At 43.3% G+C, this 13,072-nt stretch overlaps 1 protein-coding gene across 1 annotated transcript in view; it reads right to left on the bottom strand.

The window, feature by feature from the left end:
• Positions 1-11,291, bottom strand: part of vps50 (VPS50 EARP/GARPII complex subunit) — a 131,498-nt gene extending 120,207 nt beyond the window's left edge. Inside the window, exons 1-3 of the mRNA XM_035429341.1 lie at positions 11,114-11,291; positions 10,293-10,361; positions 930-1,052 (exon numbers count right to left, since the gene is read on the bottom strand). Coding sequence (XP_035285232.1) covers positions 930-1,052; positions 10,293-10,361; positions 11,114-11,146 — 225 coding nt within the window. The 5' untranslated portion in view covers positions 11,147-11,291. The remainder of the gene's footprint in view (positions 1-929; positions 1,053-10,292; positions 10,362-11,113) is intronic.
• Between the last annotated feature and the right edge of the window lie 1,781 nt (positions 11,292-13,072).

Genomic DNA, 13,072 nt, shown 5'->3' on the forward strand with positions numbered 1-13,072 from the left:
GCCACTCGGTACTACAGGAGAGATGGCGCCTATGGTGGGAGGGGCATGTCTCTCAGTGGCAACAGCAGGTAGTCTGAGGGCATGTGGTACATCAGTAGGAGGGGCTAAGGCAGCGGTCAGTCGCACAGCGCCGGCCAAATGAAACCTACCTTGCTGTTTACCCATAATGCACTGGAAACACAGCCCAAGGAGAGCCTGGCCGTAGGGCAGACCCTGCCTATTGGATGAACGCTTTTACTCACTGTGCCGCAGACTTCCGCGTTGGATATTTGACGGAAATAACATAAACGACACATTCAGGGACTCGTTCAGAAGCAACGACTTAAAAAAACCACAATTAGCTTCATTCGGGGGCCAAAGCTTTGGTTTCAGAAGCACCCCTTTGGAAAACCCATCGAAAAAAGCACTGACAAAAAAAGCAGTGCTGTGGAAAAAGTCTGGGGGATTAAAGAGCAGAATTATCCGATGGCTTAGAAGCATAATGAATCAAACGCTTGCTTAGAAGCATAATGAATCTGATTTCAGAAAACCATTGTGAGGGGAAAAAAAAAAAAAAAACAACAAACTAAATCTGACAGAAGCACAATGACTTTCCTCTTCGTTGGATCTTTCTGCCGCCCAGAGTTACGACGCGGCACCGAATCTAATGAGGTTTCACGCTGACTGTACGCGGCCGATCCGTCGATCTGGCCTGGGCGGGGACTGAGCGGAGGCGTCTGCGTCCGTCAGCGCTCGCGCCGCGGCCTGGCCTGTGTGTGCGCGCGTGGAGCCGGGGTGTCTTAGTCCGGGGGAACGGGGGTCCGCTCCGCCGGCTGAGGGGTACCCTAAATGAAGAGCGAGGACGTGCATCTGCTCGGGCGGAGTCCTGCTGGATGAGAGGGGGGCCCCGGACCCCGCGCCCCACCGCGGCCCCCCCGCCGGGCCCTTACCTCCAGCTCGTGCCGGACCATGTCGAAGGAGTCGCCGGAGAAATACACCTCCTCGATGCCGTCGATGATCTCCTGCTCGGCCTGCGGGTCCACGGGCTGCTCCCTCATCTCCCTCAGCTCCTCCTGCGGGAGAGAGAGAGAGAGGGAGAGAGAGAAGGAGAGAGAGAGAGAGAGAGAGAGTGTGAGGACGGGGCCGGGGGGCTCAGTGCGCCACTCCACACGCTATCCCGGGACTGTCAAAACACCGGGGAAAAGCCTGCGGTCTCCGGCTCCAGAGACCCCACCGATTTATATCCCAGCCAGCACTTCTGACTCGGGTAAGCCCAGAGATTAATGCTTCTGAGCCCCCCCCCTCCCTGGAGGGAACAATCTGCGGATTCTAATGAGAAGGTCTAATGCTCGCAGGCGTGGGCATCCGCACAATGCACAGAGTTAGCAGAAACCGTGCCTGTTCCTCTCGAAGCGTGATCTTAATTCCGAGCGCCGCAACTTCTCAACCATCCAACTATATAAAGTAGAGCCTTCATAAAGATTCATCAACATTATCTCCGGTCAGCAAGTGTTACTGCGTCGCTGAAACGCAGCCAAGTCCCTTAATGCACACGCGTGATTCTGTCCCAACCGACAATGAGCTTGGCAGCACAGCCGACCTCGAACGCGAGCACCGCTCGGAAGGAGTCGAGGTAGAAGCACAGGACGGCCCCGGAGAACCGTTTCCTTCACTGGTCCGTTACAATAAAATAAAACATTTAAAAAAGCCACAAAGCAGATTCCAGCCGCGTTAGCACAGAGCTAAGGACTCAGAAACTCATTCTCGGCGATATCAGCCAGCGGCCTCAGGTTCAGTCCTAATAAAGATAATATTCAGCCCAGACCGAGCCGTTATCGCACCTCACGCTGTCTCCCGGCGCTGAATAACGAGGCGAAGCAGCATTTATTTTAGTTTTTTTTTTGTCTTGATTAGAACATTTTTTTGTATCGGCTCACGGAACTGGCAAAGCCAGAGATGACTGCTTCAACAACGGAAAAAAAAATTGCGTCTGCTAAATCTCTTTGTTTAAGACAAAGGACAACGTGTCCGGTCATTAGGTGAACCTGAGCCTTACGGATAGTGCTGCTGGTGGCCTTTCATGAAACAACCCTAAAGCTACAAAGAGAACATCCCTGCTTTGTACAAGCATGTACATGTTCAGAATTTGAAAAACCCCTCGTAACAAATTCACACCAAAACTTTGCTCCCCCACAAAAAAATCATGAAATGATAAAGAAGAGGGTGCTTAGAAATGCAGACGCCATTTCTTTGCGTTCATAAAACCGTCAAACAATTGAAATGATTGTGTGATCCATGTCGGAATCGCTGCCCTTTATCACAGATCACCAGACATGGATGTGAATACCCTCAAAGTAAAGCTGACAGTCTGCATTTTAACCTCACATTCACAGTTGTATTTCAAATCAATCCAATGTGCTGCAGTACAGAGCCAAAACAACAAACACTGTGTCGCTGTCCCAATACTTTTGCGTTTAGCTGCATTGTCGGTAGAATGATCATCATTTCCCGCGCGATCGACGACAGCGTACTGCGGAGGACACGCTTTTACCAGAACGTGTTGAGCAGGCAGAGGTGAGCGTGTTAATACGCAGTAAAGTGCTGAAGGAGTGCGCAGGCAGGCGTGGGCGGCCCTCCGTGGGAGTGGATCGAGCGGGGTGGGGGGGGGGGGGGAGATGAGTCATCGCTCGCTGGCGCCAGGCAGGTAGGGGAAACGGGGAGGAAGAGCCGTTAAAACGGAGGATTCCTTTCTCGTCCTCCGCCCCGGCGAGCCCGGTGCCGGCGAGAGAGAGAGCGGCGGCGGAGCGGGCTTCGGCGGGGCGAGCCGTCGGGCCCCGCGGGAGTGACTCACCGCCGTTTCCGGGAGCGCGCGCGCTCTCCGCGGGACCAGAAACGGCCGCCTCGTCCGCAGCGCCGTCAGAGGTGTTAATTAATAGCGTCCGCCGCCTGGCCTCGCGCGCGTTTAAGGAATACCGCGACGCTGCCGCCGGTTATCCTCCAAGAACTCGACGCATTTGGTTCTGTTTTGTTTTAGTTTTTCCCCCCCTGTTCTCTATTCCAATACCAGGGTGTAGTGACAAAAGAATCAATTTGCACTTTGCAAATGACTCCGTCTCGAGCTTTTGTGGGAAACTGAACGACTCGAGAAACCTAGTTCTCTCATCTGGTCGATGGTTAAATGCCAGCGATCAAAGAGGAGACAATGGCTAATTTCGTGGAATCAGCTGATACACTTGACAATACCGAGCTGGAAGCAAGGGGTTGCTGATCAATGCCGATATCTCCTGCTGTGTCCCTCATCTCAAACAATCGAACCCTTCTACGGTTCACCTTTGGAAAGAAAAGGCAGGCTGAATATTCACCAGATATGTTTGTGTTTTTCTTCACACCTCAAAAAGTACACAGGAAACACCCTCCAAAGGGGAGGAAAGTCAGCTATTGTCTCTTGAGAAAAATCCTACTTTCCATTATTATACATAACATCAACTAACTCGCAATAAAAGGTACCAATAAAAGGGAACAGCAAAAACAACCTAGGACTACTTCAGTGCAGCATTTTCTAAATATAACCAAGAGGGGAAAGGCAGAAAAATGGACTGATCTGATTAACTTGTGGTGGAGAGGATGGAATTTAACGGGAATATAATCTTGCAAAACCAAAACTGATCCTTTGCTCCAGCACACAGCTGGTATGATGAGACCGTCATCCTGTATTAGTAAAGGAGGCCCATTTGGCTACTTTGCCCCAGACCCTTTTCTTTCAGGTCAACAAATACCAGCCCAAAGAATAGTCATGCAGTGCCATCTATTGGCTGACAGTGGTAGTGGCCTTACAACGCGCACAATGAGATTCACCATATTTCATGCACTGTCCTATCTGTGCTTTGAAAATAACATTCAACGCACGCATTCAGTTTATCCAAAGCTTGAATTTGACGATAATATTTCTTGAAAAAGCCGATAAGAGTTTGAAAATGTACCCGTAGGTAAAACATGGTTGGATATACCAAGGGTTGATACATCCACCCCAGCGTCCCAAAATCAAGCGATACATCGTATCCGTAGGGGTTCCTAAAACTAATAAGTACGGTTTTCAAAGGGGGAGGGATGCACCTTCCGTCATATCTCACATCTCATATCTCAACGGTGTTAACTGAACATTTGTATGCTGAACGCAGAGCGTTCGGCAACCGCACACAAAGGGATGAATGGAAAGAGAAACCTCTTTATTCCAGCGGTACAAAAGGCGCGTCGCTCGCGGCGGGGGAGAGCCGCGCCCTCGACGGCTCGCTTTCAGCCGCGGCCGCGGCGGTACGGCGCTTTCCCCCCCCCCCCGCCGAGCTCCTCCCCTCCCCTCTCCCGCCCGCGTCCCTCCATCCGTCCGTCGAGCCTCGGTCGTGACGGGGAACGCGCGGCGCCGAGCCCGCTAACACCGTCAGATTAGCGGGCTCATCACTGGGATTACAGGCAGGCTCGCGCTAGAAAACAAGCCTCTGCTGAAGGCAACTCAGGACAGACACTGTGTCTCTATTCAGCGGGAGTCTGTTTCACTGAGCGCGACTTTAGGTCCAAGGCATAGGCCGCCACTTACACTGCATTACAGGCGTTTAGCAGACGCTCTTATCCGGAGCGACACTTGCACAACTTCTTCTATGCATGGCAAATTGCGCTCGCTCACTCACTCACTCACTCACTCACTCACTCACTCACGACCTTTCAGGGGTGTTTTGTGGGACGCATGCGCAGGTGGTGCTTCGTTTAGTAGGACGCTTGCGCAGGTGGTACGGCACGACATTTTAAAGCACAGCTTTATCGACTAATGTTACTTTAGCTTTCGTGTTTCGCCTACTTTAGTTAACCTAGTTAGCGCGTACGGATGCTATCCTGCACACTTGAGTAGGAGCTAAGGACACACAGCTAAAACCACTGACACAGATGTATGGACACACGGAGGACAACAAATAACATTACAGAGGTGAGGACGTGCCATAGATACCTAGCTATATAGTTCGCCAAGTTGCGCCGTGGGTCTGGACGGTTTCATGCATGTTTAACTTCATGGAACTCGTAGCAGATCTCGCACGTGGCGAGTTTACTGGCTGTGATCTTCATTTTACTCCTTTTCGTTCTTAACCACACCAGCCAATTCAGGGGTGACGAAAAAGATATATGCGGGGCACAAATTATAAACATGAAGCTCAAATTTTTATTCGACTTTATTTTTTCGGCAACTGCATTAGATGTCTCATTATACGTTCTTCCAATGGAAAATGACATTCACCCACATGCAACATGAGGTAAATACTTCAACTATGCCTCCTAAATTCTACATTTTGAAAGCTGTTGATCTGTTGCCCGGGAACACACCTGACTGGGACTCAAAGCAGAAGGGTAGTATTTCAATGTCAGCTACAGAATGGGCGCAGGAAAAATTTCAGAGGCAGCACTGCCAAATTGGCACGACCGGTCGTCTTTGAAGGGAAACTCAGAAATCAGCACTGGAATCAGGAACAATTTGACAGAAACGTCAATGCTAATTATATACAATCTTACATGGAAAACTGATCTCATGGCGCTGCAATGGCCACATGCAAAGTCGGTTATGCCATGTCATTGCATGCATGTTAATTTTATCAACTTTCATTGTTTAGCTTTCCATTGTTTGATTAATTTACACTAATATATCAATTATGGGAAGTAGAGGCAAGCCCCAAAGTTCCCCTGGGGGAAAATACGGTTTCACTCTATTGGAAGGATAGCATGCTTTTATAGGGCTTCCGCCTCATTAAGCCACAGACAACGAGATTTATAAATAAAAATGGATTTCCAGCAGGGCCCAATGCTTATTCAACAAGATGGCAGTCTGAAAACTCCTGGATCAGTATGTATGTATGGATGTATTTCAAAAAGAACAACACAGCAGCTTGATTAACGACAAAGAAATTCACACTGGCCATAGGAAGGTAAATGCAAATCCATGCAGGCCAACTGATGCAAACATTGTTAAAAAAAAAAAAAGTTGTAAATAAATACGAATGGAATTTAATAGATTTGTTTCTCTGCTGATGGTGCTCTTTAGAACAGCCACAAAACAGCAATGAACAACCTTACCTGACAGCAAAAATACTAAGATAACCCTTTTTTCAGACTGTATTGAAATTTGCTCAGGTTTCATAAACCCACAGATGTGGAGAACATCTCCTATTTGGTGTCCTTGAAAGTGGCGTCTGTGGGTGAACCACAGATGTGTTAAACCCAATTTCTTTGGGTGACTCAAAATACGCACCCAATTCACAATAGAAAATGGATTTTATGTTTACCTGCTGAAATGCACCAAAGTGAATTAAATAAATAGCTCCTTACCATAGGCTACATGCAGGTCAAGCTCAGGCTTTGCTTTATACAATTAGCCTATATTTTGAGGTCACTGTACAGATATAGGCTAGTTTAGGGGGCAAAAATCCCATTTTCACTGTGAGGATGAAGCAATACAGCTCACATCTGTCAGAATCCAGCTTTCGGTGTGTTTCAGCACCACTGATTCACGTAAGTCACTGATTGGCTAAAAAGTCCAGACACCTTGACCCCAAACCCTTAAAGTATTGCTGATTGAAGGGAAACCAGAAATACCTGCAGACACTGCAGCCATCCAGGCCTGAAGTCACACCTAACGCCCCAGCTCTAGCCCCATTGGCTGCAGCAGTGTGGCCAGGACTATCTGACCTAGAACCACTGCATTACCCACAATCAGAGACGAGGGCACACAGTGTCACGCTGAATACTGCCATCTGCACTGATTCAGAAAACAGGCTGCAATTTATCTGCTGCCAAAGGCTGGGGTCTGCAATCTTTATCTCACAGTTGTACCTTAGCCATGAACATGCACTGAAGTAAATATGCTTGTAGACAACATCCTACAACACAATATAAAAAATGAATACAACACAATATTTTTTGTCCTGCATTCACAGGGAAAACTAACCATAAAAGACAAACAAGCTTCCTGCTGTCTCAATTGATTATTTATTTATTTATTTTAAAGTTAAATTAGGGAGGTAAAATTGGTTAGATATGTCACAAAATTGTGCCAACTGTACTAAACATAGAAGTGATATTGATGATTGATGACTATGATATGTTTATACCTTTGACCATATCAGGGATCTGTTTCACATAGGCCTTGTGAGTGGGAGTCTAAGTCTTTCACTAACTGGCCACTTGTGTGCGGTCCTAGTAATGTAATATGTCAGGAAGGAAGCAAATGTTTTAATGACCACAAAGTGAGGTGGTTGTCATGGGCTGATACCACCTGCACTATGAAACTGAAAGAAGGTCATAGTATCAGTAAGCATCGGCAGTATCTAGTGTTCAAAAGTACAAACACGCCAGGCCTGTACAACTGCTTTATCACAATCCTTATTTATTTTTCCCCAACATCAAAAAGGTTTCAAACGCACTGAAATGTATTCATTTTCACCATATGTAGAAACTTCAATCATGATGAAGCTGCAGTCTACTTTTCCCTAGTGAAAATTCGAAGATGTTTGGAGTGAATTAAATTCCATTCTTCGGTCTGAGCCTGAGAACATTTGTTTTGGTTTCTCTGTAGAAGGCCCTATGCCCTTGGCAACAAATAAATAACAAAATATACCCAGAAGAGGGGCACATAAAACAAACAGTCCAAAATGTCCACCATCATGGAAACTTATGTTAAGCCTAATAATAATGCCCATAATCATCATCATACTTCTTTCCTATACAGGGCATTTTAAATTATTGGCAAACATTTCATACAAAGGAATATAGTAATGTTAATGTATATCAAAATGAGAAGTAAAAAAACAAAGATAAAAAAACAGTGCAGAGGGCAAGGTGAGGGCTGACAAATGTTCCACCTCAAATGCTACATTGAAAATATAACCCTTTCTAATGTTCAGAAAGGTTTATAATCTTCTGAACTTCCAGTCTCTGAATTACTAGGCGATATAGCATCCTATCCTCTTTGACCAGGAAATCCAAGCACCTCCAGTTCCAGCTGCCATCAAATGCCCCAGAAACACAGGAAATTAAACGGCCCAGTGCAATTAATCTAGCCTTTTATCTCCAACAACTCATGTAAATACAGCTGAGCAATACAACTGCCTATTCTGCCAAACAAAGAAAGGTCAAGCAAAAAAAGCATGCGCAAAAGTCACGTGTGGACTACAATTTATTTTCCTTGTGCACTTACTGGATTTAGAGGACAGCATTTTCATCTACTTTGCAACAAACACATAACTTGCATTATGAGAAGAATAAATGTCCAATACGTTTAATTTAAAGAATCAAGACAGATTGTAATTTTAAAACTGGCTATTTGCTTCCCCTTCCTATTGTTCAAATACTGCAGCTAAATGCACAGCCCAAACAAGCTCGTATCACCCTTTGTCCTTGGCTGGAACAATTGTGGTTCTTAAGATAATGTATCCATTTCTCATTTTTTCTAATCTCTAATGTAGGATACATTTTACATCAGATTCACTCAGGCCGAGGCATGGTGACTTTGATGAGGACTGGCGTTTCAATTTTCTGTCCTCACAACCAAATGAAATCTGGTTTTTGTTCTTGAAAGACACAAATGTATTATTTTTAAATTAGCCTATTTTCTGAGTTTTTATTTTTCCCTAATGCAAACTTATATTTAACACAGCATTGTTTGGCTATGAAAGCCTTACAAATCACAGGTATTCCAAATTATGGATATAAATGACGAACAATTTGGTAATCGGATACTTGCTCTTTTGACGTGAATAGAATTTGGATCCTTTTTAAGATGTTATTGGTGTAGCCGTGGCTTTTTACCATGCAGAAATGACTGTAGGCTAAATTTCAGACCAATGTTCCACCGCAAAAAATGTCAAGGTGCCTCTACTTAAAATGACGAATAACCTGGCTACCTTAAAATCTTGAGGTAGGGGAACAACAGATCTTGTTTTTCATGCTTCTTCTGTATGAACCGTATGGAAAAAATATGAAGTAGATCTGTTGTTTGCCTAACTCAAGATTATAAGCCAGGCAGGTTGCTCATTATTTTAAGTAAAGCCACCGTGAAATTTTTATGATGGAATAAAATGTTCATTAAATTCATTACCACATGACACTTTAGCTTATCTTTGGCAATAATATTGCAGACACAGAATGACCCATGCAGTTACTTCAGAGCTCTGTGGCCACATTTCCTCCTCTGAACTAGCAAGACCAGAGATGACAGTTGAGATAATAATCATCCCATGTCTGTGCTGGCAACGGTACAGTGTTTTGCTTTCATATCATTTCACATGCTAGTTGTTCCTTCCATACATTTTAGTACTGTACCACACAAGCACTTTCGGACTTTACACTCACAGTTCGTTTCCATGAAATAACGTGGCTAGAAGACAGGCTAATGTAAATGTTACCAGATTAGTCTAGTTTTTCTCACATCAATTTGTCAAACTCAGATCAGTCCATTTGTCTACTGTCTTCCTCTTGTATTTTGGTTTACAGTCCACATTGTCTTTCAAATAACAGGTTTAACATAGGCCACAGAATTCCATGGGAACATACATTTTAGAGAATTAATTAAATGCTCTTTATTCATTTGCATTATCCAAGCTTTACATTTCTAACAATTATCCAATTATTCAGATATTCATTTCCAACCCAAATGTTCATATTTCACACTTGTAAATCTGAATTATTAGCCAACCAAATTAACAGGTAATATTTTAAATGTTCATGATGCAGACAGTCCCAGGTAATATCCTTCATTCAAAAAATTGACATCAAAAAGTAATACCAGCAAATCAATTTCATAAACCTCCTACAAAACTACACCAATCTATATTTTTAATTAACATACCTGAAAAATATATTTTTTTGAACTGAATGACGCAGCTCAAGGTGACTGACCACCTATTTGGCCTACACATACCTGCAACAACAGTTAAGTTCTACTTATAATTCTTCAACATGCCCATTAAGTTTCAGGATTTTCTAGTCTACAGTCTAGGGCCACAATTCATCTTTGTTTAACTTTACTGCAGACAATGGGTAGAACATCAAATTTGGGACTTAAACGAGAAAACTGATATCCACAAGCTATCACATTCCGGCAGAACGACTTAGCATAATGCATTCATTACAAAAAGGAAAAACAATCTACTTTTAAGTGAGTATGTGAAACACAATACACAATAGGAATGGAAACAAAGAGGGGAAAATGCAGGGACAGTCACGCATTTTGGTCAAGGTTACTTTACACATTACACATGCATGACAATGCACATAATTACCTTGCTGGGAATCCTGAAGTTCTCGACGGGGCTCAGGTCTGTCATGCTCTCCTGTGGACTTTTGAGACCCTTCGAAATGCAAAAGAGACGTTCACTCATTAACGCATTATGTAATGTTATCACTGGTCGTAGTTATATGGCTCCTACATTGAAGACTACCACTGAATCGCCACATCGGAAGCAAACTGTCAGTTTTTGGTAGAAGCGTGTCTGTGACATCCAGTCATCGGATTATTCCTAAACAAGATATAGGATTACCCGTGATCAGTGGGGAGCAAGAAAATACAGAATGATACCTACTGGTACACCTGTTGGAAGAAAATACGTCTATTCCAAGAATTACGAAATCCTTCCTGGAATCAGTTCTCAGTTTGTAACTTAGATAAAATTGTACATGCAGCTGTCTGTCTTATCTGTCCCAACGTCGTTAGATAGCTCCAGCATGCCAGCTATCTATAGATAAAAATATAACTAACAAGCAAAATTTCACTACATTCCAACCACCAATAGCACTATCGCTTCATAGCTAGCCGGCAACTGTCGCTCCCTCCTAGCCAGACGGCCACCACACTATCAAACATGGAAGACACCAAATATCATTATTTATCAGCTACCTGTTAGGCAGACAACCAATGTTCAGTTCTGTTTCGATTATTACAGCATCATTCATCACTCTTATATCTTGTCATCTTACCACTGTGTCATTGTGCTTAGCTAGCTAGCTAACTAGCAGCTACGTTTTCCAGTTGTCAGTGGACATGAAGGTAGTAGCAAGCTAGCTATATCTGGAAGACAGTCAAATAATGTTCACGATAACTCACCTGACGGGTCATTAGGGATTTTATCTTCTGCATTGCTTTGCAAACTATCTGACGTGATTAAAAAAACTAGGCATTAAGTTATTACGAAATATATTCTAATTCCTTGTCGGAAAATCAAGTCCTGCAATTTGGAGCAGAGGCCATGTTTTGTCACGTGATTCTTCGTTTTAGCATAGCATCAAGGGACTTGTGGTTTATTGAATAATAAAGACGCAAGTTCTTAAAACAGTACAACTACAATTCCCGTTTTTTCAGCAAACAATGATGTACTGTGGGATCGTTTCCTTTTCCGTTTACCTGTCAAAACAAACCGAAAGGTCAGAGGAGTTGTGTTTGGGGTGTTCTGTGTAACTAAAGTGTGGAACATGTGTGTATAATTTTTATTGTCTACTCATTGTAAGTTCATGTACAATGGCATTTTAAGTGCCATTTATGTTCCCTTTACCTGATCGCTATATTAAAACTGCCAACAACGTCATCTCCGGACCTGTCAGGTGAATTCAAAGCGGTGTAGTCTAACCTCCCACCTAAGGACAGACTTGTGTATGCTGAATATATAAGAATTCTTTAGAATACTTTAAAACGAAATATGGTCGAGTTGAATGGAACGTCATTGATTTTACGAACGAAAGCTTTTCAATTTCAGGGAATTTTTCATCTCATCCAAAAAGGCTTTGTTTGGGGATCGTCTTTCTATTCTCCACATTTAATGTGGATTGGCGGAGTGATTTTACCCTTTCCTTCCTAATAGTAGAATAGTTAAAATAGCAGCACTCACACAATTATGGTATTATTCTTTTACAGCAAGAAAGAAGGGCACGCGTTTCCATCACTAGTCGGGTTATGCTCATTGTCACGCAGAAAGCCGCAGTATTTCTAACTAGGCCAAAAACCTACTAAGCACAAGTAAACTATAATATACTACTGAGGGAAGACGTCATGTTAAGTTTAAAAAGAGCCATGAATATGTATCTAAACACTTAAACATTGATGCTGCAAATAATAAATGAAAAGGCCATCGTATTATTCGATTCGTAGTATGCGCTTTACGTGCACTTAGTCCCGGCTAATCCCTTTGCGTGAACAAATTAGTCTTCGTTTGTGTGTCTGACGTATTTGTTTTAGATTCATCTATGGTTGGCAGTCAATGTATCCCAGTCTGCTAGCACAGAATAATATACATACAGTGCTGTGATCCTAATATGTGGCATACTCTTTGTTCGTCTTTTGATTACTTTGGTTGACCCATCGCTAGATGGCAGCGTCCTGCACTTCATCCGTGTTCTCAAGGTATGATCCGGGTTGACATATGGTAGGCTCGACAGAAAATGCATACGTAGCATTTTATGTGTACGCTGATTGGAACTGCGCGCAGTTCAAGCTTCATGCTTTCCGTTGGAAACGTGCCCCAAATATGCCACGCCAAAAATTTTGGTTTCCTTGTGAGCATACAAGTACATTCTGGTGTTTATACGACTCTTTCAAGTGTTTTTTCTTTTCTTTTCTTGTTTCTATGTTCGTCTATGTTTATTTATTCACCAGTTTGAAATTTACAGTTATAATTTTAGGTACTGTTCCATCATTTCTGTGTTCAAGACTGAAAAATCGGGACACCGTTATATGCTTCCACTGAAACACATTCGGTCTGTAAATCTTTAGTGGTAACAGGCCTGTTGATTTTTGCTGACCATCCTCTTGGTTCTGTATTCTTACCTTATGCCAAACATACAAATATGGCTATGTTAATGCCAACTTTAATTTTTTTTTTTTTTTTTATATATCTGCATCTGACTGTAATGTTACCATTTTCACCAAATATCAATTGCAATGTTTAGCAGTTCTGAAATATGTCAACATTGCACTTTGAAATTTACTCTCCCATGCAATTACATCGTTGTACAAATCCATGCAGAAGGATATTTACACAGACAAACAATGTGCAATGTTTGTTCCCAAGAG

The sequence above is a fragment of the Anguilla anguilla genome, chromosome 8 (genome assembly GCF_013347855.1).
Source record: "Anguilla anguilla isolate fAngAng1 chromosome 8, fAngAng1.pri, whole genome shotgun sequence".
Classification (NCBI taxonomy): domain Eukaryota; kingdom Metazoa; phylum Chordata; class Actinopteri; order Anguilliformes; family Anguillidae; genus Anguilla; species Anguilla anguilla.